We start from the raw sequence: 27,670 nt of genomic DNA, 5'->3' as shown, positions 1-27,670 counted from the left end.
GCCCCGACCTGGGACGCGTTGGTGGCCATGAGCGGATGCTCCGACGCTGGGGTTGGGTGGTCGAGGGCGTCCTCTCACACATCACGGGTGGGTGCCCTGAATGCTGGGGCATGGGAGGGGGAGAGCACCGCCAACCTGCCCCCCCCACCACCATTTCCCACCCCACAGGACCCCACCAACGGCTACTACAGCGTGAACACCTTCAAGGAGCACCACTCCACCCCCACCATCTCACTGTCGGGCTGCCCGGCGGACCTGCGCCCCACCAGCAAGCAACGGGTGCCCACCGGCATGTCCTTCACCAACATCTACAGCACCTTGAGCGGGCAGAGCCGCCTCTACGACTACAGCCAACGCTTCGTGCTGGGCATGGGCAGCAGCTCCATCGAGCTGTGCGAGCGCGAGTTCCAGCGCGGCTCCATGAGCGACAGCAGCTCCTTCCTCGACACCCAGTGCGACAGCAGCATCAGCAGCAGCGGCAAGCAGGACGGCTACGTGCAGTTCGACAAGGCCAGCAAGGCCTCCGCCTCCTCCTCCCATCACTCCCAGTCTTCTTCCCAAAACTCAGACCCCAGCCGGCCCCTGCAGAGGCGGATGCAGACGCACGTTTGAGCCCCTCCAGGGACGCTCGGGACCCTCCGCGCGGGTGCCGTGGACAGTCGCGCCCGCCGGGAGCGGCGGTGGGAAGAGGTCGGATCCAGCCCCGGCCCAAAGCAGGGCTGCTGGGTACGGGGGGAAACCGGCCGACCACCTCCCCCGCTCGGTACATGCTAAGCACAACCCCACCGAGGACGCACCGAGCCCCGGGGAGCCGTTCCCCTCCATGGGGCTGGGGATGCCCCCAGCCCCACCACGCACCCATGTGCCCCCCCAGCCGCTCGCCTCCGCTTCCCCCTACCCTCTCCCACCCAGCTCCTTCCTTTCCTTCTTGGTGTTCGGTGTCCATACTTATAGAGTCCGTTTCGGGGTGGGGGGGATTTGGGGGGGTCCTGCCCTGTGGGCCAGGGTTGGGGGGGGACATTGGTGGGACGGGGACACCCCCCCCCCCCGGGAAGGGCCTCTCCGCGCTGTATTGCGGGAGCGCAGCGCCGCGGTCAATACAAGAGGTGTTTCTCGTGGCACGCCTGGGCTGATGGCCGCCCCGCGAGGATGCCGGCTCTTTCGGTGACGCTTTGCCCCAGCGTGGACCGGGCCTGGGACTTCAGGGGTGCCGTGGCCTCGCCGTGGGGTCCCCAGGGTGGTGGGGGAGGGGGCTGTGAGGGGAACAGTCCCCACTTTGTGGTGCCCCGTGGCAGAGGGGAAACTGGGGCACGGGAGCCCTGCAACCCCCTTCGCAGGAGATGGGGACGCAGCAGGTAAGGGCCACGGGCATGGACGTGGGGACATGGCCCGGAGACGAGGGCACCCAGCCCAGCCTCATCAGGACCTTTATTGGGGTCTCAGGGCCCCGCCAACCCGAGGCCACCCATCACCAACACCAGCGGGACGCACACCCTGGGGGAGGCTCCACGATAAATAAGCTTTTAAATTAATTAAATTAAACCATGACCATCCTCCCTCCCGAAGGCCCCCAGCAGACCCTGAGGCCAGGCACCCTGCGGTGCCCCCGCCCGGGGGGGCTGCAGGGATGACCCCACACCCTGCCAGGGCTAAGGCACAGGCCAGGGCTGCCCAGTAAAACAGATTTTTTTTAAAAAAGGGGGGTAAAATTAAATATCTGGGGGGGACCATGGCAGGGAGGAGGCAATGCAGGCCCCCAAAGGCTCCTGCTCCCTGGGGGGGGACCAGGGCCCCCCATTATCAGCCCTTTGGCAGGGCCCTCGTCAGAATATGAGGGAATTAAGGGAAAGAGAAAGCCCAGGGCAAGGGCTTCTGCCCCCTCCGCCCCCCCAGGCCTGCTGGGAGGGGTGACCCCCACCCCAAAAGTCCCCTCCAGGTCCACGGTAGCTTTAGCACATCGGTAGGAAAAGGCGCTGGCCGCAACACTGCGGCACAGGCCCGCGGGGCTCCCTGCGCCCCCCCAAGAGCCACCCCCACCCCGGGGGACCCACGGTCCAGCGCAGCCCCCGCCCCAGCCCCAGCCCTGCTCGCTTCAAGAGTCCCAGGGCGAGGTGGAGGCAGTGAGAGGGATGCTCTGCCCTCGGCCAACTCCAGCCGTGCCGGCGCCGTGTCCCGCCATTCCACGGCGGGGGATGCCGTCCCTGCGCAGCCCCGGCACCCTCAGAAGTAGGTGAGGTTCTTGATGAGACCCAGCTCCAGCATCCGCTTGATGGCCACCGCCTCGTGCGAGATGTTGTGCTCGGACGCCTGCAGGACAGGGAGCAGGGGGTGACCACGCATTTTCCCTCTGCCCTCCTCCCAGACCCCCACCTTGTCCACCCTACCAGCGTTGAGTTGACCCTACGCCTTCACCAGACATGAGAAGCCCCCCCCAAAAGGGAGGGACGTGACCCTCCCTGCCCAAACCCCCTGCCCTTGAGCCCTTCTGCTCACACATTAACCAGATCCAACTCTCCACCATGACTGCAGAGACATCAGGCTACAGGAGCAGTTGGATGATGACCATCTGACGGTGGACCTCAACACCCATCATGGAAGGGGAGCGAGGGACGCCTGTGGGGAGAGCCTCCCGCAGTGCTCGGCGTCCCCGAACAGGGCAGGGCGCTGCTTTCCTGGGCTGAGCCCCCCCATCCTGGGAGAAAAACTGGGGGTAACATGGACAAAAAGCAGGGGGTAGATACTCACTGCCATGGACTTGAGCGTGATCTGCTCGTAGTAGTGAATGGTCTGCTTCTTGTTGGCTGAATCGGGGTAGCCGAAGCCCGCGATGTGCACCAGGTCGCAGAAGTGCAGTGCCAAGGTGATGGCCAACAACCCCGTGGTGGGCTTCTGGAGGGAGAGGTGGAGGAGAAGCCACAGGCCTTCAGCAAGCTGCATGGGGATGGCTGTGGAGGGAGGGGGGGCAGCAGGGAGGACATCACCCCTCAGAGGGGTGCAGGGCACCCAGCCATCCCCACCCCTTACCTGTTTGACCTTCCGTGGTTGCTTCATGGGGAGGTTAAGCAGTTTAGCAGCAGTTACTTCCATGTAATAAGGGTTGAGGATGCGCACTTGCTCTGGGTTGGCGTCCCAGATCAACGGGGGCTGTTTCCAAAACCCCTTCCGAACCTGCAAGAGGATGGAGATGTCCAGTGGTGTGTCCCCAGGGTGAGGTGGGACGAGTGTTGGACCCGCTTCCCCACCACATTTACCCTCTTCTTGTCGTTGAGGATGGCCTCCATCCACTGGAAGTCCATGGGCTTGAAGGGTACCAGCACCAGCAACGTGTCAGGGTTGTTCTCCGTTCTGGGGTTGAAGTGGGCCGACTCGGGGTAGAAAAGGCGCATGGTGGTCTTCGAGCCCACATCCTGCTCATAACCGTGGACTGGGGCGTTGTTCAACCTTGGGGGGGACATCACAGGTGTCAAACCCCGTCCGCAGGCGGGGCTGGGGAGGGGTTGGTGGGACGGACCCCGGGTGGTACCTGATCACAACGTCGTACGTGTTGATGGTCTCCCCCATGGAGCTGTTGCGGAGCCGGGGGCCATTGCCCACCACCGCGCACCTCCGGCACTTCAGGCTGCGAGAGAAAGGCCGTCTCAACCAGAGCTGCTCTAAACCACAGTGGTTTTAAACCTCCAAGGCGGGGATTTAACCCTCCTCTGCAAAGCTTCCTGTGCCCTGTCCACCATCCCTGAGTTGCAGAGGTTCGTTTTGCCAAATCTTGGGCCCACGATGTGCAAGTTTCCCCCCACCCCAAGAGAGCAACAATGAAAAGACAGACAGAAAAGCCCCAAAACCCACCCCGGTGTTACCTCTGGATGCTCTCGGGCAGGGAGTAGTGGGTGATGGACAGCAAGCGCAGGAGAACATCTTCTGCAAAGCAAGGGCAAGGAGGAGGTGAGCAAGGCAGCTCCTGCCTGCTACAACACCCTGGGTGCTGCCCCATCCCTGCCGGGTCTCCTCCTGTCGTTAATCCCAGCTCCCCCCAGATCTGGGCAGATAATCCTTGGCTGGGGCTTAGTAAAGCCTGGCCCACCCAAAACCCTTTTATAGGTTTAAAAGGCAGGCACAGGGCAACATGCACACAAGCTACACACACCATGGGCAAGTAGATACGTGCCGCAAAGTCTAAAAATCAAGCAAATGGCTTGCTAGGGAGGAGGGAAAAAGAAAATAGTTGTGCGTCCTCTGCAAACAAAAATCAACCCACAGATGTTTTTAAGAAGGAGAGACGGACAAACAGAAACCCACAGCAAGGGCTGCCAAGGCTTACCACTTCCTTTCGTGCCGTAAGGCAGCTCATAGAGCGACGGTGTCTTCACCCAAAAATAGTCCTTCAGCTGCAAGAAGAGCGGGTGGTCCCTCGTGTAGCTGCCGAGGAGCAAAGGGCTGGTGAGACCAGGACAGGGGGACGGCACGGGGAGGGCCCTGGCTTCACATCCCCGCCCTTCCTTGCTCCCAACCCGGATACTCACTTCCCAATGAGCTGCGCCGCTTTCTTTTCCACCTCCCCGAGGGGACACATCGTCTTGTTTTCTTGCACGGGGAAATAAAAGCTGTAAAGGAAAAGGTTAAAAAAAAAAAAAAAATGCCCGTCCCTCTGCATCCCCCTCCCAGCAAAGGGAGCTCGGGCACCACCGCAGCGGGGCTCAAGCCATGCCAGCAGCGCCGGGGATATCACCGGCCAGATTTAAGGCCAGCTCTGCTTTGGGTTATTTAAATGCTGGGCTTGCAGCCTTGCATCGGAAGAGGTCTCTCTTCCCCTGCTCATAAACCTCATGTTCTCCGCTTTCCCCATCTCCATCACCGTCACCGGGACTGGGAAGGGAGCAGGGTTTTCCCTTTCTCCCAGGCTCGGAAAAACACCGGCATTTGCCGAAAACCCTGCAGCATACACCAAGGGGGAAACCTCGTATTGCGTTCCCCCTCCTCCGGCAGCAGCAGAGGAAGTTGCCTTCTCTCTGGTCGCCCAGGATCCAGACGATGCTCCGGCATCCCTGCGCAGGACAGGGGGAGGATGCCACCTCCCGAGGGTGAAGGAAAGGGCAGGAGGTCCTTTAAACTTTAATAAAAGCCACTCACAGCTGTATGTACCTGTCTTCCCGGTAGATCGAGTACCAAACCATCACCAGAAACAGCACCAGCACCCCGAGTATCTTCCCTCCTGCGTGCCCAGAGAGCGGGGGGAAGAGGAAAAACACCATCAAGGCGGTACCCTGGGGTTTGGATGATCGGGTGTTGGGGACCTGCAGCCCCCCAGGAGCATCCTGGCAGATCCAGGATGGCGAAGCCGTCCCCGGCCGAGCCTCCTCCCCAGGGGGAGAGGCTGGCACAGTCCCCTGGGAGGAGCAGCTCCAAGATGAAGCTGTGTTGGTTTTGTCCCAGGTCCAAAAGCCACCGTGCTGTTTCCTCCTGCCCGCCTTGTGTCAAAGGCTGCACAAACACGTCCCTCCTTCTGGGTGCCTCCACCCTGTTTTTCTACCACAAAGCCCGAGGGCTACCAGGTGCCCAAGGAGCACCAAGGACCCCAAAATCTCTCTCCCCGGGGTGACTTTGCCCATGATGGGAACACTGCATCACCCGGCTGGAGCCACAGCAAAGCTCCATCTTACCCCTGAAGCCAAATTTCCAAGAGCAGATTCCCAACACCCCCATCCCTGCTTGGAAAGAGGGAGATGGGACCCCCCACCATGGGACTCACGAGACTTGTTGATCATTTTTATCAGCAGGAGAAGCATCAGGCAAGGGCCGGAGCTCTCATCGCGGCTGCCGCCGGTCACCTGGAGTGGGAAAAGAGGGAGAGGGACCAGATGAAGTCAAGAACCCATCAGAGCCATCCCCGAAAACCCCATCCAAGAGGCATCGCCCCCCCGCTTGCCCCAACCACACCTCTGGACAAGCGGGTGTGAGGGTTCCCGAAGGGATTTATTTCCATTTAAATTCACATCTCTCTGCCCCGCAGCCAACAAAGGTTTGATTTATACAGAGTTTATAAAAGCCAGGCAAGCAGCCGCGGTTCCCAAGGAGCCTCGGCCGTACAGGTTAAACACTGAAATTCCAAAGGAAAAAAAATATTAATTGAAGAGGAAAAACGAGGTAGGGTTTCAATGGCAAAAACCCCAAAGCGCCCAAACCAATGCCCGTGGGGATGACCTGGGGGAGATTTTAAGCCCAGCTCTGGCTCAAGCATACAACTGGCACCAGCCACCACAGGTACGAAGCCAAACATGCCGCCACCGTGCCAGGCAGAAAGGGCAGAAGCAGCCAAACGGATGAAAGCAGAGTATCACGTACTTGGGAAACCTCCAAAACCTTCGATTCAACCATCCTGGCCCGGGGAAAAGGGGATGTCGCAAGCTCAATGCATGTGCAAACGCCGGTCAGGGAAGCGGAGTGACTTTTTTCTTCCTCCAAAACCTCTCACTCCTGGAATAAGGCAGCAAAGAGCCGTGGTCGGAGCCACCCCGGGACCAGCTCAACCCCATCCTGTCGTGACACGGCAAGGATGGAAAATTAACTTACCAGCTGGGAAAAGTTATGGGCTACACAGGAGACTTTGCTCCCCGATAAACTGCTCCCTGAGGATGAATCCTACTCTAAGTAGGTCTTGGCTTTGCCACCCATAACCGAGCTGCTCCCCACTCTGGACTGGCCACGTCTCGGAAGAGGAGAGGGCAAGGAGCTGTTAAATAACCAGCCAAGAGGAAACGTGCACGCCCGTTGCTGGGGAATGCAAATCCTGGTCTCAGGGCATTAGTTACCTTGGGGCGGGGGGGGGGGAGCACGTGTGCCCATCTCAGCACCCCACCCTACCTAACAAAGTGCCATTAATGAACCGGTATCAACCGCCCAACGGGGCCAAGTCCTCACCCAGTCAAGAACCAGTCGAGACCAGCAGCTTTTGGGCAAAATATATCATGGAAGAGGAGAAACGGGACCAAAGACGGTCCCACGAGAGCCAGGCCCTTCCCTTCCTCATCACCAGCTCCCGAAAAACAGGCAGGAAGGGCAATTAAAGGGGAATTAAGGACAATTAAACCAGGATACGAAGGATACGAAGCAAAGAAAACTGTCTGTTTGACAAGAAAGCAGAGGGATGGGGACAGGGACAGGTGAGGTGGTCCCCTGGGAAAGCACCTGTATCCCCCCAGAGCACTTCTCCTCCCTAAAACACGGGTATCAAATGCGAGGAGCTGGGGGGTCTCAGCCCTTTATATGTTACAGCTGTTTGAAAAAACCATAAAGTTAGGGGGAAATTAAAAAGCAGCTTGTGTTTTCTTGGGATGTTTTTTTCATAGCAAAACTGGCCACTAAAGTCCCCGAGGGGAAATCTGCCGCCGCAGCTGGAGGCTGGCCATGCTCCCTGGGGGCCTGAGCACCTCCATTCGCCCAGGGCCGGGGCGCTGCCAGGCATTGGGACCCAAATTTAGCACCAAATTCACCCCCCCAGCTCTCTCCTTCAGCATCAAACCACCCAGCTGAGCTTGCCACCGAGCGTGCTTCACCCCTCCCTGCAGCTTAAGACACTGGGAAAATCCACTCTCACCCCTGGTGTTTGCTTTTACACAACAGCTTTTTTTAAATATATTTTTTAAGGCTTTATGATCTTTTCCCAAGCTTGTACGCACAAGCTGAGCCTGATGCATTTAAGAGAAACACAGCTAATAATCCCCAAGGAAAACACGCGCTGTTTAGCAAAGCATTCATGCGTCCGGGGAATGCAGAGCAAAACAGAGCACAGGCTGCCCCCATGCCCAGGCCAAGGCAGAGTCAATTCACGGTCCCCCCAGCCTCATGCTACCAGATCTGCATCCCAGACTAGAGCAGCTCCTTAAAACAGGAATATCTGAGCACCTGGAGCCATCCCCCTCTGTCCCAGGGACACCGAGCTGGCAGAGGGATGCTAAAGGGTCCTGGTCCTCGCAGCGTCCCAGCTGCCACAGCACCCTCGGAGCATGCAGTATCCCCCAGTCCCCGGCGGGGTGAGATTCGGTGCTCGCCCCTCTCACAGAAGGGATGCCGGCGTGCCTCAACCACCGCTCCCACGTGTTCGGTGCGGGGCATCGCCGCCCCTGCCAAGCCCTCGAGCTCGGGGGGAGGAAAGTCCCAGGTGGATTCAGCTCCCCACGCTTGGAAGAAGCAACCGAGAAAGCCCCTCTCTTTGATGTCTGAGACGCTACTCTGTCAAGAGGGGCCATATCCCATCCCATCGGCGGGAGTGGCTCGTTACAGTTTAGCAAAACCAGGGCAATCCACGTTCGGGAGTTGCTGACGCTGCTCGTGGCTATCCTTATGATAAAGCCCAAGGCCATACTGACCAAGTAACAATAGGCTTGTGTGTGATAAGGTGGTTACAGAGCTATATTAACCGCGCTGTGCCTGTAATAAACTGGCATTTGCTCGATCATATTGGTCGTGTGCGGGGTCCGTGACTTCCGCGTCAGCAAGTGCCGCCGAACAGGGACCCCCGGATGGGAGCTGGATTTTCCGACGGAGCCGAAGACGGAGGGTGCGGAAGCCGGCCGTAGGTAAGTGCTGCCCGGGCACTCGGGAAGACACTAGCACAAAAGATTAGATCTCGCCCTGATCAGGCGGGCGGCCGGGGAGGAGATGGGGTCCACCATGGCAAAAGAAGAGTCAGCAGTGGTTAAGCTCCTCCAACATATCCTCTCAATGAGAGGGCTGAGTTACAACTCGTCTACCCCGAAGGCTTTGCTGCTTTGGGCAAAGGGAAAAGACTTGATCCCCACAGCTGGAGCCACCTTTGATGTCTCAACATGGGAAAAAATAGGGGCAGAGCTGTGGGAAGAAACAAGTAAAGGATCCAGGGAGGCGAGGAAATTCTCCACCGTGTGGAGGTTGATTAATGAAACATTGCAAAGCACGAGGGCTGAACGGCAAGCTGTGGCGCCTGCGTTTGCGGCTCTGACTCCAGCCGACGGGTCCGCCTGTGCAACCGGCACGCCGTTCCAGGGTCCAACGATCCCTGCCACAACCCCGGCTCGCGCTGCAGGGGGGGTCCGAATCCCAGCGGGAACTGCAGCCACAGCCCACGCCGCCACACATGTACCGGCACCAGAGGGAAAAGCTGCAGAAGATTTTCTACCACCACCAGATGCACCACAGTCAGACAGTCCTCGGATTTGTGACGACGCCGATCCACCTCCCCGACCCTCTTCACCGGCGCCAACCGCTTCACTTTACCCTCCCGTGCCACCTTCTTCTCCACCGTCACGTTGCGAAGAGGAGGAGGGGGGAGCAAACGGTTTGGGGGATGCGCAATTGCGGGAACTGGTAAAAAGGCTGGAAACTTTAGAGGCTCGCCTAGGAGCGCCGCCGGAAAAGTCACCAGCTCCTCTGTCTGTGCCATGCCCCGGACCATCGGGGTCTAACCCATTCGTCCCAAATGAAACACCGGGTGGGACCAGTGCTCCTGCACCGATGCCAGCGCCAGCGGTATTTGGGCAAGGGTCGTTGGCGGGGGGGGTGGGAGACCCATCCATGCGATGGAAAGGGGTGATTCGAGATGCCGTGATAGAAGGGCAGTTTTTGCCACTGGCATTCCCAGTTGTAGCAGATAATAATGGGAGAGGGGTGTGGGAAGCGTTGGATTGGAAAGCGTTGAAGGAGGCCAAAAATGCTGTTACTCAATATGGGTTAAAATCGCCATATACTCAGTCCGTGTTACAACACATTTTTTCCCTCACAGTTATTAACTCCTTATGACTCTAGGATGATTGTCCGGATGCTGTTGCCACCCTCGCAGCAGCTACGATTTTTCCAACATTGGCAGACTGCCTGCGACAGGGCAGCCTCGATACCTCGACAGCAGGGCAATCCTCTGTTTGGGGTACAGGCTCAGATGCTAATAGGAGCAGAGCCTTGCCACGCTTAACAAACTAGGCTGCTGGCTAGCGAAACGGAACAGTGCCACAACATTAGCGCTTTGTGGGCTTTTAACTGAGGTAGATTCGGTACGGCATGTGACTTGACAAAATCATGCAGCCCTAGATTTCTTGTTCTTAGCCCAAGGTCATGGGTGTGAGGAGTTAGAAGGTATGTGTTGAATGAACCTTACAGATAACTCCAATTCAATTTACCAGCAACTAGATCGACTTAAGAAACTAACCAATGAGTTAAAAACTAGCTCTCTAGGCCTTGATTCATGGTTAACTGGGTTAGGTATCTCAGGATGGGTAAGAGATTTAATTACCCACAGGCTTGTGTTATTATTAGGATTATTATTAACTGTGCTAATATTAAGATGTGTCTTTAAGTGTTTCACGAAAGCAGTAGAGCACATGATGACTGGAGTCTGGATTGCTCAAAAGAAAAAAGGGGGATTTGTGGAATATCTGGAAAGCCAAGGACACGTAGTGAACAATCCAGGCTCGGGCTGCGCGGACTTAATCTGCCTGTGAACAAGAAGGCCTCAAGGATGTCACAAAAGTCAACCGCGGTTTTAAAGGCACAAAGCGAGCAGGATATGGGTTAAAACCAATGGATGTAGCTGTTACTAACAAACGTGATTTCGTATTTTCCAAGACTTACAAAGTGGCATTGTACAAACTTATTATGGGAACGTGCAGGATGGCATTACGTCTTCCTAATAAGTTACAAATTCCAAGGTTGGCCACAGACGCTACTCTGTCAACAGGGGCCATATCCCATATCATCGTGGGAATGTCTCGTTCCAATTTAGCAAAACCAGGGCAATCCACGTTCGGGAGTTGCTGACGCTGCTCGTGGCTATCCTTATGATAAAGCCCAAGGCCATACTGACCAAGTAACAATAGGCTTGTGTGTGATAAGGTGGTTACAGAGCTATATTAACTGCGCTGTGTCTGTAATAAACTGATCATACTGATCGTGTGCTGTGTCCGTGACTTCCACATCAGCATCTGAGCAAGCGCCGCCGGGGTTGAATATTATCGCTGAATGACTTAAAAGCCCCGCTGCCGCCCAGTCTTTGCAGCCAGGTCTCCCCTTCCCCTGCCTGGCGCTGCGAGAAAGCCCCATCCTCGGGATGCTGTGAAGCTCCTCGCCAAGATTCCCCACCTCCCTCCGATCCAGAGCAGGGTTTCGCCTCCCGGTTTCACCGAGCCCCTGGGAGATGCCAACAACAACAACGGGGACCGACCCTCCTGCTGCGGGGGTGACCTCGCAGGAGCCCATCCCTTTATCTCCATCCATCCCCAGCTCCCGCCACGGCCTCAGCGGCTCCAGCCAGATCCCACGTCTCCAGATTTCAGTCACGTCAATCCACAAAGCGGCAGCGGGCACAAAAAAAAGGGCAGAAAAATGCATTTAAAGTCGTGGAGCAAGTGCAAAGGCAGAGGGTGACTATAAATCCCCCCACCCATCCCAGCGTGGGCAGCGATCCCAGCTACCCACTGCCATCCCAGCAAAGCATCCGCGGACCGGCAGGCCGCACAGCAAAAGCTCTGGGTACTTTTATGTTTCCATGGTAACCTATGGGTTGGGAAAACGAAGCGTGACACAAGGCGAGGACACCTCTCCCGTGCTCCCACCATCTCATCCCACCCCGCACATCCACGGGGTGCGGAGCTGCCCAGTCCAGCTTCCCCGGGTGAGATGGAAGCTCGTCAGAGAATGACCATCTCTGACCATTCACCCCCCAAAAAAACAGGCATTTAATTTTAACTGGAGCAGAGGTGGATTTGAAGGGATCATGCCAGAGGACAATCCCTAGGGATTCACTCCTGGCAGTAGGAGGGAGACGGACAGACGGCCGGGACAGCACAGAGCCTTTGACCCCAGCCAGACCATCTCTCCTGAGCCTTCAAGGCACACGGAGCCTTGCGGGGACCAGCAGGACGGACCCTGCACTCCATTTTAAGGACAACAACCAGGATCGACCACCCAAGGAAGCATTTTACAGCCCCGGGACCTTCCAAGCCCCCATCCCGCCGGTTTTCTCCACGCGGTAGGGCTGGGATTGCCGGAGGAGCCTGGCAGATGCCAGCTTACCCCCCGCACAGGCTCAGCCGCATCCTGCCTCGGCAAAACCACTGCGTGCCGGAGCCTGAACGCAACCTGGGAGGCGGCCGGCCAGGGTGATCCTCCGGGGAAACAATCTGGCCAACTCAAGGAGCTGCCTGGGCTTGGCAGAGCATCAAAGGTACCCAAATCCTCAGCCTGGCATCCCAAAGCTTCCTCGACCCGGCTGCTGTGAGCTCCAGGTGCTCAGGGATTTTTTTTTTTCCAAGCTGGGAAGGAAACAGAGACCCACGGTCAGGAGAAAAACCTCGTGGGACTGAAAACAACCACTGCTGCAAGCCCAAAAGGCAGCAGGGTCTGGGTCTGACCCCCCACAAGGGATGCTGCGGTGGGATGGGGATGCTGGGGCGGGCCCAGGGGTGCTGGAGGTGCAGGCAGGGCCACCTGCACCAGCCAGAAAACGGCAGGGCAGAGCAATCGCAAGAGCACGACCTGCAAAGGCAGCGGGCTGGGGGATGCAGGAGCTCATTAGGCCGCAGCACTGCAAAAATCCATCCCATTCGGCACCGGGCGTTGCCCCATCAAGGGCACAGAGAGCCAGCCTGTGCCACCAATACTCATATTTATCCTATTTTAAGAGCCCTGCAAGTCACTTCAAAGGAATCTTAATTACCTCTTGATAGCAGAGGCAGGGTGGTTTCCCTAGCCCGTGGTGTCCTAGCCATACAGTAACCTGGCCAAAGCTTTGGGGAAGGGAAGCAAAAAAAAATCCCTCGTTGGCACGTAAGCCTCAACAACGTATTTCCCCGCGACGAGGGTGACATTTTAGAGGTGGCAACAGCAAATACACTCAGGTAAGACAAGTATTTCCACAGCACCAGGTCCCCAGAATAAATCCACGCTGCTCCTGCTTTTCCACGCCACTGTTGGTTTTAACGTGCTCGGGAGCTGAAACCCAATTGAGGCCGGCGCTGCCACCATCCTCTCCTCTCCCACTATTTTATTTTAATTCTTGCAGCAGGAAAAACACAGGGATGGGACCCAAATCTCTTCCTACGGCCCTGAAACACCAGCTGCGTGGGTATGCCCAAGCATCCCGTGTCTCCAGGGTAAGGCAATGCCATTGAAGGAGATACAGGGCTCCTCCTCGGTGGGTTAGGCTACATTCTTATAGGTTATATACTATTATTTCTATTATATAGGTTTAATCACTCTTTTCCTATTTAGAAAAATAATATAAAGACCCTTTTTGCTCACTACAACCCAGAGGTTATAGCCAAGCTGCCAGAGGAGAGCTGAGCCACCCATGGGCAGACAACCCCACGCTACTGAGACAAAGGTGGGCACCTACCCGTGATGTTTTTATACCCATGGGATTTCATCACCGAGCCTCAGGAGCCCCTGGCATGGGCCCAGCCACCCCCAGCTCCCACCTGCCCCAGCCAGCCCCCGTTTGCCACCACTGTCACCTTGTTGCTGTGTTTACTCGCCGGCACCTCCGCCCTCGGGGACCGCCCAGGGATGTGGGCGGCAACGGCGAGAGCAGCTTCAGACCTATGCTTCAGTCTAACCCCTTCCAAAAAGCAGCAGAAAAGGGAAGGCAGCGATCTGGGGGTGCAGGCAGGGGGAAGGCAGCCTCGCCTCACTGCCTGCTCCTCCAGGAGCGGCAGGCAAAGCATCTGTAGGGAGCACCCGCTCCCTTATAGCAGGGATGCAAATACTCGAGGGACGTAAAAAACTAAACCTTCAAGATGCTCCAGCCCATCCCCCATCAACACCCAGATTCATCCCCAGCTCTCCAGTGAAAAGAGGTGGAAAATTAAGGGATCTCAAGTCCCAGGGCTGAGTTATCCTGCAGGCAGCTACCATCCCCAAGGGCTTATGACTACGGGGGTCCCCTTTTGGGGGCTCAAAAGCTGCCTGCACAGACACCATCCCTTTTGCAAGGCTCCAAGTGCCACCTTAACCCCATGCCCGCTACAGCAGCCCTGTGGTTTCCCTGCTGTTTCCTCCCCACCTCCTGTTTTGCACCAGCAAACGGCCAGTTTTGGGGCAGGACAACCCCCAGGGTAACCCCCACCCTTGAGCTCTAGTCCTCTGGCTCCAAAACCTCCGGGGCGAAGCAGCAGGATGGATTTACCCCCCTGCCCCTACACCAGTGCGCTTGCGCATCTGAGGTTGAACTAGATGATCCCTGAGGTCCCTTCCAACCTGTGATTCTGCGATCTCCCCTGCTCTCTCCTCCCATATTAAGGGCCCCAGGGGAAAATACCCAGAAAACAACCCACTCCATCATTTTGCACCCCCAGCATCACTTTGATTGCTCTGTTAACCCCATCAGTCATGCCGGGACGGGGATGTTTGTCTCGGGGAGACCTTTTCCAGCATCCCCGGCAGCGGAAGAGGCTGCAGCCAGGCCCCCTCAGGGTGGCGATGAGCTGGCAGGAGGTCACAGATACTTACGGTCCGTTCTCTTCGTCCAGGCAGAGCAGGCAGGAGCTCGGCGGGATCTACGAGGCCATCCTCTCTTCCCCTGCCAAAGGGAGAAGGCAGAACATCCTTAGGGCTACAGCAACCCACACCGGCAGCACGCAAGGGACGCTTCGCTTAGCGGCCATCCGCCTTCAGAAGATCCACTGGATACCTACTGATGCCCAAGCAGAGCAGGTCCGAGCGCCGACGGGGACCCAGCCCCAGGGGACCGGCAGAAGGGCCCCAACGAGCCATTGCACTCGCAGAGGATGTCTGAGCTCTCTGCAAAGCCACCCACCTCCTGCAGCACCAAGCTGCTTTTAAGGAGGAGGCGTGGTGGTTCAGAGCCTGGACCTCACTGCAGGTTTCCCCAACATCTGTTCACCTTTCCCCCCATGCCCCGAAATCCCTTTCTGCAACTCACTCAGATCTTTAGGAAGCAGGTGATGCCCTCTCCCAGCAAAAAGAAGACGCAGCCTTGCTTGTCCTGGGACGCTCCTTAATTCTACATCTCCAGCATCTCTTCCCCCAAAACTTTCCAAGTTACACATCCTCAACTGAGCACTGTAGTATCATTATGATTTGGGGAAGGAAAAGCCCTGCTGAGGAACTGCCATGCACAGAAATCTTTCTGCCATCCTGCCTCTCAGAAAACAGCCTCTCTGCAAGGACAGCTGCTCTGCATCCAGCTTAATTACCTCAGCCACTGAGCAGCACGGTGGGGTGAAGGGGGAAAACAAGCCAGCCAGGTGAAGTGAGCCCATTGCTGTCTCACTTAGCAGCTGGGAGTTAGCTTTGCTCTTCCCTCCCTGCCTGGTGGGATGGGTAGGGGATGGTGGGAGTCACAGCTCTCCCCAAAAATCCCCGTGAGGAACAAGCTCAGCCCAGTTCAGTGCAAGGAAAGGCAAAGCCGATAGGGAAGGGTGACCTGCCCAGCACCAGCAAGGATCTCTCTGCAGCTGTTGCTCGAGCCCAGGCAGAAAAGATGCCTCTGAGGGGAAATTCTGAAGGGCAGGAGGTTTCCTTAACTCTCTTCATCTCCTCCAGCTGGGAAAAGCAAAGGGGAGAGATGCTGGGGGCCACCAAGCTGGTGCAAGCCTTCCCAAGGCATGTGCCGCTCTTAATGCCCCATTAATTTTAACAAAGAGGATACGTCCGCATGCAAGGGATGGGGAAGGAAAGTGCTTTCTCCTATCATCAAGGCGGCATGCTCCTCCCCAGGGACTAGGCTTTCCACAAACACCCTGGGAGGATGAGGGGTGGCTCCATCCCGGTGCCACATCTTCCCACATTTCCAGCCAAAGCAGCTCTGCTTTCTCCTACCTCCACCATTTGCTGGGGGGAGCAATTAAACCAGAGGGCTTGGGGCAATCAACAGCCAAACAAGGTGCACTTGGGGCCACTTTCCAAGTGCCCAAAATATCCACCTTCCTGCACCAGGGTCTTCCCAGCAACCCTGAATCCACCGGAGCATCCGTCATCGCTGCTGACAAGGAGCCTTTTTATTTAGAGCCATGAATTATAGGATTCACGAATGAGGTTAAACTCTCCCTGGGGAGCTTCTGCTAAAGCACTTTGCAGCACAGCATCGGCCCCTACCTGTACAGATGATGATGCTCAGAGCTGCCTGAGGGTGGGCAAGGGGATGCCTCCATCCCCACAGCATCCTCCCAGGAGGACGCTCCAGCCCTGGATCAGCAGGAGATCGCAATCCCTTAAAGCACATGGGCCTTGCTGGGGAGGATCCGAGGTCTTGCTTGAAGCTGGTCTTTCCAGCTCGACTGGAAGAGCTGGGAGCCGGGTGGTTGCCAGTCTCCTCAGGATTGTTTTCCAGCCTCCCAGGCGATCCCCCCCCACCATCAGTTGATGGAACCAACCATTCCCAGCCCAAGGTCCGGGAAAAGCCCATCGTAGTTCAGAGGTCCACCAGGTCGAGATCTGCCGTCTCCACCGCTCGCCGCGGGCAGCTCAACCCATCTGGCAGCTGATCCCAGCAGGAAATGAACGTCCTATATCCCAGAGCCCTCAGAAAAATCTTAAACAAGCTGAATTTTGCTCCTTTTCCTCCCCAGGCTCCCAGCTACGCCAGCTGCCTTGGTTTCCCTTCCTGCCTACCAGGCTGCGTTTTAAATAACGATTTCCAATTCTGAGGGGGGCAAAAGGCACCTTGTGCTCGCTCCCCGACGTCTCCCCTCCTGGATGCTGGTGGCTTCAGGCAGAAGGAAACAAAAAGCCACATCCTTTCCCCTATTAAAGGCAGCCAGAATCAGACCTTTGACGGGCTCAGCCCCAGTGCAGGAGCATCCCCAGGGGGACACGGGCATTTCCCAGACCTGCACAGGCGAGAGGTGACATGGGCAGGGACGAGCCACCGAATCCCTCCCATCCATCATCCTCCCCATTGAGGACCGGACCCTCCCCGGGAGCTGTTAAAAAAGAGAAGGAGGGGTATATGGAGACAGCATTTCTCCTCCTTCCACCAGCCAGACCTGAAGCAAGGCAGCTGTCCGTCTGTCCGTCTGTCGGCACTCCATCGCCAGCGCCAGTCTCCCTCGGCTAAAACTACCTCCCAAGGGGGAAGAGAGCAAAAGCCGGGCTGGGAGGGGAAGAAAATCCAGGTGAGCTCATCCTCCTCCTACAGAGAAAACATCTCTACTTGGCATGAGCGAGGTGTTTCCAAGCCTGGCACATCCCTCACATCACCCTGATCCCTATCGCCCCGGGACCAGGAGCTTACTCATTCGGCAGCTATTTCATGGGAGATAGCCCGGCCGCTTCCCGGCCATCCTTGAGCCGAGCCAAAGGTGTGATTCCAGTGTGGGATGTGATTTTTTTTTCAGCAGTTTCCCCTGCTGATCCTCACCACAGCATCCCACCAGATTATTCCTGGCTGGGAGAGCGTGGAAGAGCCACCACCAGCAGGACCCCCATCCTCCACCCCAACTGTTGGGTTGTTGGGGGTTTTTTTAATTAAATTAATAATTTCTTAAATTTATTAAATTTTTTTAAACTAAAAAGAAGATGTAATAAACCTATTTCTACTAAATCCCTGAGAATGGGAAGAAAAGCAAAGCTGCCCAGCCAAGCCGGATTATCCGAAGCAGCGACCAACCTAAAAATAAACCACTGCTATTTAAGGACGAGCCTCCCGTGACAAACCCCCCGCCTTGAAAAAAAAAAAAAAAACAAAAAGAAAAAAAATAAAAAGGAAGAAATAACCACGAGCTGTTTCCAAGCTGGGGTGTTTAGCATCACCCATCAGACCAAAAAAAGCTTATTTTGTGTTTATTTCTTAGCAAAACTCTGTGCTTCCAAGAGAAGAGCATCCCCAGGCTTAAAGCCGCTGATTTACAGACACTCCACGCATTTAGGCGAGCCAGGCAAATAAATAATTAAGATTTAAATGTGCATTTGCATAATACAGATAATCTGTCAATTTAACTTGTAAATGCAGTTGGAATTAAGCAGCGACTTTGTTAATTAGGTAGCAAAGGGGCCCGGGAAGCCCCAGCTCTGCTGCAGCTGCTGTAGGACCATAAGGATGCCAAAGGACGTTAAAGCCAAATTTGCCAGGGGATGCGCTTTCCACCCCATTTTTCCCCAAAATGCCCCGGTGCTCTCCTCCATTCCCAACCCAGGTGGGCCCGGATCCATCCTTGTCCCATAAAATCCCACCCCACGAACCCCACGCGGGGGAGGCTGGACGAGCCCGACGGCCACGGAGCTGCCAGGACAGGGTTTTAATACCCAGACAGGGGTGTTTTATTATCTGCGGTGGGGATGCTCGGCTGGCGGCGTGCATACGGCATCAGCAAAGCCCCAGAGCCACAGGTTTGCAGCGTTAAAGCGGCTTCAACTCTCGCTCAGCACTTTCCTGCCTCAGATTCCCCCCATTTCGGGGCTCAGGGAAGCTCTGCCCACTCGGCAGCACAGGCAGGGGATGCAGCAGGGACCCTGAGCTCCAGACTCCAGCCTGGCTCATATATATATATATATATATATATATATTATTTTTTTTTAAGAAGGAAATTAAAAAAACCACCTGATGGAAATGTCGCAAGCGGCCCAAAACCTGACGCAGGATCCAACCCAGGGCTCCAGCTTGTGCAAGGCCACAGGGCAAGTTGCAACCTCTCGCCGCTGGCATCACACTCGGGTTAAAAAAAAAGAAATTGAGGCTCGGCTGACTCAGCCTGGCCGGATACCGGCTGGGAAAACTTCGGCGAGGCTGCCGGCGAGCTGGGGGAGACATTTTGCAAGGGGAAGAGCTGAAGCGGGAACAGCATCTGGAAGCTATCGGAGGCGAGGAGCCTCTCCCAGGCACAGTGGGGAATTCCAACAGCGTGAGCTCAGGTTAAAGCCTCTTTCACAGACCCAGGATTAAAGAAAAAAAACAAAACAAAACAAAAACAAAAAAAATCCCAAACAAGCTTCAGCATATATATTTTTAAACCTGCAAATAATGAAGGAAAAAAAGCCAGCTCCCTGCTCAGTCCTACCTGGACGTGGCTTTGTGATTTAGCTTGATTCTGATCTGCGATAAAAGCATCCTAAAAAAACCCCAAAGAGGAGAAATCCCTCCATAGATTTGTTGATAGAATTTTGCAGGCGTGGTGTCAGGAGGAGAGTCCTCCTCCAGCGCTGCGCAGTTTGAAATGGCTCTGCTCGCATTACGATGCACCCCTGCACCCAGGGCACCGCTGGGTCCCACCTCCGAGCATCCCTCAGCGGCACCGGCTGCATCCCACAATGGTCCTCGAGTGGCAGCAAACCCAGGAGCATCCCAGCATCCTCAGGATGGCATCGAAGAGCCAATGGCGGATGCCATCCTAGCTTAGATGGGGCCATCCTCTGCAAGGCACCGACACCACAGGGAGCCCCCAGCTTCCTCCAGCCATCCCTGAGCCAGGGATGGAGACAGGGACCAGCAGCACCCACGTGTGGTCAATCCCACCCCCTGCTGGACAACCCCAGTGGAGCACGTGCCATGCTGGGATGGTAACCTGGCCACCCCAAACTGGGTGGCACAGGTAAGGCTGCCTGCCACCGCCCTCCTGCAGCTCCGCCGTGCCCTTTCACAGGGCCAGCATGCAAATACCACCTTAAAACCAAAAATACCCAACCACATGTTAACACCTACACCAATATTATATAAATAACTTGCCCCTAATTAATATAAACACCTGCACAGCAGCTTGTGCGCTCAGGCAGTCCCAAGCATGCCGCCGAAGTGATGCCAGCAAACCCGCACCCCATCTCAATTTGTGCCAGAGCAATATATCGCAGGACAGGACCCACAGGGGATGTGCAGCATCTCGCCCCCGGCCGCCAGATTCCTCCAGATTCGCCCGCCTCCTTCCCACCTGCAGCACTCCCACCCACCTTCCCGGCAGCTCAGCAGTCACCATCCTGCGCCGAGCCGCGGCACGGCGGAGCCGGACCAGACAGGAGCAGCATCCGCCAGCAATGCCGGCACCACAGCTCGGCAGCCTCCGGCAGACGGCAAAACACATCCTGGAGAGGAGCCGGAGCCTGTGCCAGCCTGAAACCGCTCTGAGCATCCACTGGTCCAAAGGAAAAGCGGGATGGAGGGGGGCTCTTTCTCCAGTTTTGCTGTTCTCCGCCAGCCAAATCCCTTTCTGCTTTCTCCGAGGAAAGTTTCCAGCACAACCCCGGTCACATGCGAGGGGTCAGCAGCTGGAAATGCAGGAGATCAGCAAGAACTGGGCTTTTTTTTTCCTTTCTCTTTTCCCTCCCAAGAAGACGCAGGATTTTCCTAGAAAAAGCTCAGTAAACATGCCGATTGTGGCCGGAGGATGGAGAAGCCGCCAGTGTCCAAGCGCGAGGGGAGGTTAAAAAGAAACTAAAAAAGGAGAACCAGAAGTTGCAAAGAACAGTGTGAAAGCATCAAATCATTTCCTTTCCTTGCTGCAAAATCTAAAGCGCTCACGCCAGTGTCACCAACGGCGTCGGACGAGGGTCATCGGCCCCAGCCTGGGATGGGGAGAGCGGGACAGCGTCCCCGTAGGGATGCGGGCGAAGCCAGGATGCCAACCTCTGCGGGAGGAGGACCATGTCCCTACTCCTTATGCAGCCATTGTGCTACACACCCAGAGAAAACAACCAAAAGAGGGAAAAAATAAAATAAAATAAATTATTTTTTTTAAAAAGTGTGATAGGAAAAGCTCTTGAGAAAAAGACTCCCAGCCCAAAGCAGCTCTGAAATACTCAGGACTAAAGCAACAGGACCATCACCTTATAGAGAGAGTAAGCAACAGGGTATATGGGCTTTAGAGATACTGCCAAATAACCAGTTTTAATTAGTGGGATTCAGTCTGAGAACTGCTGAGAAACCCCCCGAAAACAGGCACGTGGAGGGTCCCGGCCTTGGCATTCCCACGTCCGGCAGCCCGGCATCCACCTCTGATGTTGGTGACAAGCACAAGGACGACACAAGCTGTAAGAACCCAGGCTTGGAGACATAAGTATGGTTATTCCAGAGTTTAAAATGGATTTAAATAGATGTTTTCACTCCACGGGCAGGTTTGCGCTCCACAGGTGGGCTAGGGGCCAGGAGGATGCTCCGGTCCCAGCTCTGGAAGACACCCTACTCACAGATCTCCACGGTGGACATCCCTTAAAATTAGCATCGGCACACAGTTCCTCCTCTTGTATTTATATTTGCAGAGCCCTTAGCCCGTATCCTCATGGGATTTGTTGCCCTGCCACAGCAGTTGCTGTTAAATCATTGCCCGGAGCTGGAGGAGCAAGCAGCCCTCTAATGATGCAGGTAATTAAGCACAGGGGTTAGGGAGAGTCCAGTAAAGCACACTGATCCCATCCCATAGCTCATAAGGACACTGGGAGTTCATTATAGGTTGGACGTGTCGTTAGGAGCCGGGGTAGGAAGACGAGACCTCCCTGGATGAGGAAGACAGCCAGCACCGGGGCTGGAGGCGGGCATCTCCTGGGATGAGACCACCTCCAAGTCATCCACTCGAGATCCCGGCTCTTCCCAGGCCAGGATCCGGCACGTGCTACGGCGAACTGCGGTGCAATGCAACACACCGCAACAGGAATTGCAACGCAACAGGAAGGGGAAGCGCAATGCGATGGGAAGGGGAAGTGCGAGGTGCCTGCGGCCACCAGCGCATCCATCCCCCCCGCAGGGCTGATCCCCCACTCAAAGCTCTGGCCCGAGAGCAGTGACCAGCGCGGACCACCCGCCTGCTCCAGCCCCTACATTAAGCAAAGGGAGAAGGTTCTCTATACACACTTTAAATCCTCAGCTCCGTCACCAAACCGGGGTTCTGCCCTGGCCGGGGTGCCCGTCCTGTGTCACTCCGCCCTGCCACTTGCCATGAAAAGCCTTGGCGGAGGCAGCCTCTTCGTCTCCAAGAGCGGTCGGAAGGAGAGCCCAGCAGAGAAGACAGGGCAAATTCAGCAGGGCTTTTGCAAAAGCTCTACCACGAGACTTTAATTAGCTCATCTCGCAAAGACGGGGCCTGGAGTCGCCCGGCAGCCCAGCACCAACCCACCGGGCATCAGGACTGCGCGGGCACCACTCTATTAACCTGATGGGGAAAGAGGCACCCCGCACCCGACGTCCAAGCCGAGGAGCATATAAAAGCCCCCAGAGGAAGATTTTTCCTTTGTTCTCTGCTGCCCAGAACAATAAAACCCCGCCAGCTCACCCTGCAGAAGACCTGACATTGAAAAATCAATGGAGAAAAGCCCAGCTGGTCCTTTTGCTGCTGTTCTGAGGGAAACATCCTCATCTCCACCCAGGAGCGAGTCCATTGCGTGGAAGAGGAGGTCTCCAGGTACACACAAAGGGCCGGGATGGGATTTATCAGCATCCTGCACCAGGACGCCCGGCTCGTGCTCCCGGCAGCTCTGTCCATACCAGGATCAGTTCCTCCTACCCCTATGGGATCACCAGGCCACCGGAGCGCATCCATCAACCAGCCAGAGGATGCCCAAGGATGGGGAAAATAAAGCTCAGACCACTTAAATCATCCTCAGCCCACACCACAGCGAGAGCGATACCGTCCTGAGCCACACACGGGGCACGTCCTCCCCTCCCCAGGGCCTCTGGGAGGATTTTCCCTTCCTTACGCTGGCACCAGGGCTTTAATACGGCAAATACCCATCGAAATGAGTCCCCCCATATTATCGGGAGATGCCAGAAACTCTCTTGCCAGGGCTCTCAGGTTGGGTTCGCCTTCCTGAGGGGAGGCCGTGGGCAGGAACGACGCCAAAGGCCGGTTTTTCCCGGCGAGATGGGGTTTTGTTTTGCCGGGGATTGGGCAGCAGCAGCCGGAAGGGCATCGCAAAAGCGGGGGCATTCCTCTCCACGCTGCCCGCACACGCTTCACCACCTGGAAGTTTAACCACGCTCAGGCACTAATTAATTACATTAATTAGAAAAAAAAAATTAAATAAAACCCCCCACTTAAAACACAGAAATAAAGGTGCTTTCTGGGGCGTCGCGCTCGCTGGGGCGTCGATGCCGACGGCGTGGGATGCATCAGTGAGGCTCCAAGGTTAACGGCGGGGATTCCCCCCCTCCCAGTCTCCAATTTGCACCCCCCTATCCCCAATTCGCACCCCCCCCATCCCCAATTTGCACATACACCCCCCAGTTTCAAACCCCCCCTCCCCAATTTGCAACCCCCTCCCCCATGTAAACCCTGCCTGGGAGCTGCAAAACAGGCAGCGCTGCCTGTTCTGCCCCCTCCCAACGCGGAGCCCCCCCCAAAAAAAATAAGCAAGTGGGGTTTTTGCTCGCCTCCCCCCCCCCCCCCCTCTTTTTTTTCCGCTTTGCAGCTGGATTTGTAGCGGAGACGCGGGCACGGGGGAGGGGGGAGACGCGGACACGGAGGGACCCCCCCCCACGCTGCAGACTCACCATGGGGCGGTGGCGGGGGGGGAGCGCGGCGGGAGGAGGAGGAGGAGGAAGAGGAGGAGGAGGAGGAGGATGAGCGGGGACACACACGCACAGGCAGCGGTGCGGGATGCCGGAGCCAGCCCGGGGCTGGGCGGGCGGTGAGCGGGCACGCTTGCGCACAGAGCCGGGATGGGCGGCGGAGGGAGGGAGGGAGGGAGGGAGGGAGGGAGGGAGGGAAGAAGGGAGGGAGGGAAAAGAGGGAAGAGCATCTCAGGGATGGGGGCATCCCGTGTCTCCCCATCCCCCGGCAGCGGGGAGGTGAGGGAGGACAACCACCCCCTCCCCCAAAATCACAGCCCTCTCCCCAGGCAAACTTAGGGTGGGCTCAGCCCCCCCCTCCCTTGGCAGAAATCTCCCCAACCCCCCCCCACCAAATAATAACAGCTCACAGAAGTATTGTGTATTTTTTTGTTTTTTTCTGGAAAAAAAAATAATTCCGGCTACCTGGGTGTCCCATGGGATTTCATTTCCATCCCAAACCGACCCCCTCGAGGCTTTTATTTCTACAGTTGAGAATCCACCCCTCCTGCGCTGGGGTGGGGTTTTGCCAATCCCGGAGATAATTAGCGATATTAACGTTGATTTTTAAGGAGTTAATAACGTGAAATATTGGCTCCGGTGCAGGCAGCTCGTTGCTGAAGGCAGCAAAGTTTATCCCTCTTTTATTGAGCTGGAAAGCAAGAGATTGGAGGGTACCAGCCCCATTTGAAGACCAAAGCATCCAGCACCAACAATATTAATTGATAAAACACCTGTTGAGCTGACGGCTCCGGTTTTGCCAAGGCTAATTGAACATCTGCATCAATATTTGAAGAGCATCCTCGCCCCGGCCTACAGAGGATGGGGTTTCCCTGCCGGCAAGAAGCGAGGCAACGGGGCAGAGAGTTTTACCCGTGGTGACAGGCAGGCCTGCCATAATTAGGCTTTAATTGCCACCAGTTCCTAGACGATCCTGGGGTAATTACTGGGGCCGCAGCTTAGCGGGGAGAGCTGGGATTTGCTTGAAAGATATTTAGACCCTTCGGTCTCTTGGGTTCCCCCACTAGGTTTATTGCATCTGAAAACAATAAATGGCGTTCAATAAAACTCCAGCAATAATAATGCATCCCAAATGTCTATTTTTACCATGCCCCCAAGACAGGATAATAAAGAGGCTGCAAAGATTCGCTTCCCAGGATATTCTTGGTCCCCAGCTCCCTCCTGCTGGTGGTGGTGCGATGGGCTCGTTTTGGGGTGATCGGAGCATCCCCCCACGGCCTGGGACAGCATCCACAGGACTGAACGCAGAGTAAAAGCCCTTGCAGAGCTGCAAACCCAGTATCGGGGAGCGTCTCCAGCTCCACGTGAGCTTCCTTGCCCAGATCTCCATGCCGAGAGGTCTCAGTGCCGTGGCCTGAGCTTCACCAAGGTTTGGGGTAACGACGGTGACCCCGCGCCAAGCGCTGAACACCGGTTGTGTCCACCCTGCATCCCCGGGGCGCCTGCGTTGCCTACTCACACCTCCTCGGCTAACCCATCTCCCAAGGGACCCAAAGACCAGCAAAGAGCTTCCCGTGGCCACCGCAGCTCCAGAAAGACGACGCATTTTTAAAGCCCGCCAAAAAATACCAGGCTTTGGAAACGTATTTGCTGCCTTAGCAGAATGCCACGAGCATTTGCTGGGTAGTTAGTCATTGCTAATGACTACACCCTGCCCTAATATTTAATTTACAAAGGATAAATTGCCAGTTAGATTAATTCAGCATGATGAGCGCTGAGTAATTTGGAGAAGAAAAGGGTTTGGGGGGGGTGGGGGGGTGGAAAACCTGGCTGTTTGAGAAGTGAATTTGTAACGAGCTCTTCCATCACCCGGTCCAAAGCTATTCGGAAATCACATCGATAAAATGGTTTAGAAAACGCCCCGGCGGCGGCAGCGGGGAAGGGGGCTGTTTTCTTGCCCCAGGAGCGTGCAGGCAGAGGTTCTGCCATGCCGGGATGGCCTTGCACCATCACGCCGCAGCCGAAACACTCTCGAAAGGGTGACGAGGACAAAGCAGGAGCCAGGCAAGCGCGATCTATTAATAAAGGAGGAGGGGGATGCCCTCGGCCAGGCTCGCAGCATCTGCTCGAGAAGGACAAGAATGGGGCGATTCATGCCCAGCACAAGCCGGCTTTGTCCTACTGACCACCTCGGGCTCACCCTTCCTCAACCCAGCCTAGAAACGCTGTCTGGCTTTGCAAACCCAGCCCCAGGACCTCAATAAATCATTTGAAGGCTCCAGGCATAGATCCATCAAAATGCATCCCCCTGCCCTCTTCTCTCGGGGCTGGCAGGGACAGCCCCTGTCCTGGGCTCCACGTCTTCCCCCTGCTTCCAGACGGAATGGGTGATGGCCAGGCAGCACCTTTTTTAGTCTCCCAGGAGAAATGATTCCTCCAGCAGGAGCAGAGAGATGGTCTGCGGAAGATGTGCTGCTCAGTCGTCTGTCGCAGCCCTCAGAAAGTCTATTTATAAGACAGGTTTGTTGTCGGTTTGGTTTTTTTTAATACCTGAAGAACAGGGAAGCTTCCTGGGTGACAGGACAGTCCCATCTGGTGTCTAACCATCTCCATTCCCAGGCTGACCAAGGTGGGTATGTAAAACTGTGATGTTCCCTCACGCAGAGAGACCAAGCTCCCTCTTGGCACCAAAAGCACTCCAATATCGGAAAAAAAAAAAAATTGAATACTAGCAAATTAATGCTACTAATTCCCCTTAGCAACTTAAAACCCAGGGATGCAAAGAGCCAGGGGATGGCCAGCCACGCCGATCATCTCCAGATCCACTGCTCCCCAGCTGCTACATCAACTCTAGCCCTAGACGGGGGCCAGACTGGGAAGATTCTGGCCAGATGGGAAGACTTGGAGCACAAGTGTGCTGGGGGGCGGCTGAGGGGGCTGGGGGGGTTTAGCCTGGAGAAGGGGGGGCTGAGGGGAGCCCTTCTCGCTCTCGGCAGCTGCCTGAGAGGGGCTGGAGTGAGGGGTGGTCGGTCTCTGCTCCCAAGGCACCAGTGATGGGACGAGAGGGAACGGCCTCAAGCTGCGTCAGGGGAGGTTTAGGTTGGAGATGAGGGAAAATGCCTTCCCTGCCAGAGCGGTCAGGCCCTGGCACAGGCTGCCCAGAGAGGTGGGGGAGTCACCGTCCCTGGGGGGGTTCAAAAACTGTGGAAACATGGCACTTGGGGACATGGTTTAGGAGCCATGGGGGTGTTGGGTTGGGGGTTGGACTTGATAATCCTAGAGGCCTTATTCCAACCTTAATGATTCTATGAATCTATAAATGAATGCCACTAATTCCCCTTGGCAACTTAAAACCCAGGGACACAAAGAGCCAAGGGACGGCCAGCCACGCCAATCATCTCGAGACCCACCGCTCCCCAGCTCCTACACCAACTCCGGCCCCAGACATCCTCTGCCCAGGACATGGGTAGATGTGAAATGAGGGAAAAAGACTCCCCAAACAGATTACCCCGGCTTTCTTACCACGCATCGCATTTTTGCAGAGAAATAAGAAAATGTGGCTGCATCCAGATGCTCTGCCTCTCCCTGCTGCTCAAAAGGTAGCAGGGAACCGCCTGACCTGAATATTTATTAATCGGATGAGCCGAACAAAACCCCGGGCACCTCTGATGCTGCTACCTGCAATCCAGCCAGCTCTGGACCGCTCCATCACAGGGCAGCGCTGTGGCATGCAGAGCAGCCCTGCAAACAACAAGTCACATCTGGTTTTCCCCCACCTTACCACAAAAAAATAAACCCTTAAGAGCCCAGTGTGTTGAAAGGAATAAAAAAACAGGGTAGCCAGCAAGAGATTCCTGCAATTACATCCCCAGTTACCGGCTGACTAGAAACCAGAGCCCTTTTTGGCAGCAAGAACTCATGAAGTTTTCAGGGGTTGGTGTCTGGCGGAGAAGGTGCAGGGGAAACAATGGCTGGGTTGGCAGACCAAGCCTCTCTCTGTACGTAGAAATTGGTTTTCTCCCATCACAAGAGGCAGCTCTCGCCAGGTCATGGCGTGAGGACTGTTTATACAGAGTCAGGCAGTGGGGAAGGAGTCGGCACCTCACAGATGGAACAAGAAAAACCTCACTGGAACTGGAAAGTGGCAGCGAAGTCAGCCAGGGTCTCGGGAGGCTCCTTTGCCGGGCCCCTCCTGCTGCAGGAAGGCATTTACTGCCCCGCCATGCCACCACTGCGGCAGAAGGAAGAGCAATCTTATTTCTTTTA

General features: G+C 56.0%; 2 protein-coding genes across 8 annotated transcripts in view; one reads left to right on the top strand and one right to left on the bottom strand.

Moving 5' to 3' along the window:
- The window catches only part of KIRREL3 (kirre like nephrin family adhesion molecule 3), a 347,109-nt gene extending 346,131 nt beyond the window's left edge, over window positions 1-978 (top strand). For both annotated transcript variants that reach the window (XM_064470894.1, XM_064470893.1), the window contains one exon: window positions 169-978. In XM_064470894.1, the coding sequence (XP_064326964.1) occupies window positions 169-612 (444 nt within the window). In that variant the 3' untranslated portion in view covers window positions 613-978. The remainder of the gene's footprint in view (window positions 1-168) is intronic.
- Window positions 979-1,356: 378 nt separating this feature from the next.
- On the bottom strand, window positions 1,357-23,524 carry ST3GAL4 (ST3 beta-galactoside alpha-2,3-sialyltransferase 4). Of its 6 annotated transcripts, none has more exons than XM_064470852.1 (13): window positions 19,858-20,355; window positions 14,467-14,536; window positions 6,337-6,528; window positions 5,744-5,822; window positions 5,125-5,206; window positions 4,518-4,598; window positions 4,316-4,413; window positions 3,855-3,915; window positions 3,524-3,619; window positions 3,252-3,441; window positions 3,025-3,168; window positions 2,746-2,889; window positions 1,357-2,307 (listed from the first exon to the last, which is right to left on the bottom strand). In XM_064470852.1, the coding sequence occupies exons 3-13, from the start codon at window positions 6,367-6,369 to the stop codon at window positions 2,221-2,223; spliced, it is 1,095 nt and encodes a 364-aa protein (XP_064326922.1). In that variant the 5' UTR covers window positions 6,370-6,528; window positions 14,467-14,536; window positions 19,858-20,355; the 3' UTR covers window positions 1,357-2,220. The 6 variants fall into 6 exon arrangements, with proteins under 6 accessions (XP_064326922.1, XP_064326920.1, XP_064326923.1 ...); XM_064470850.1 differs by having other exon boundaries at window positions 6,337-6,468; XM_064470853.1 differs by lacking the exons at window positions 6,337-6,528; window positions 19,858-20,355 and adding an exon at window positions 23,387-23,524.
- Between the last annotated feature and the right edge of the window lie 4,146 nt (window positions 23,525-27,670).

Source organism: Phalacrocorax carbo, chromosome 21, assembly GCF_963921805.1.
Source record: "Phalacrocorax carbo chromosome 21, bPhaCar2.1, whole genome shotgun sequence".
NCBI lineage: Eukaryota > Metazoa > Chordata > Aves > Suliformes > Phalacrocoracidae > Phalacrocorax > Phalacrocorax carbo.
This window is presented reverse-complemented; position numbering and strand designations above follow the sequence as displayed.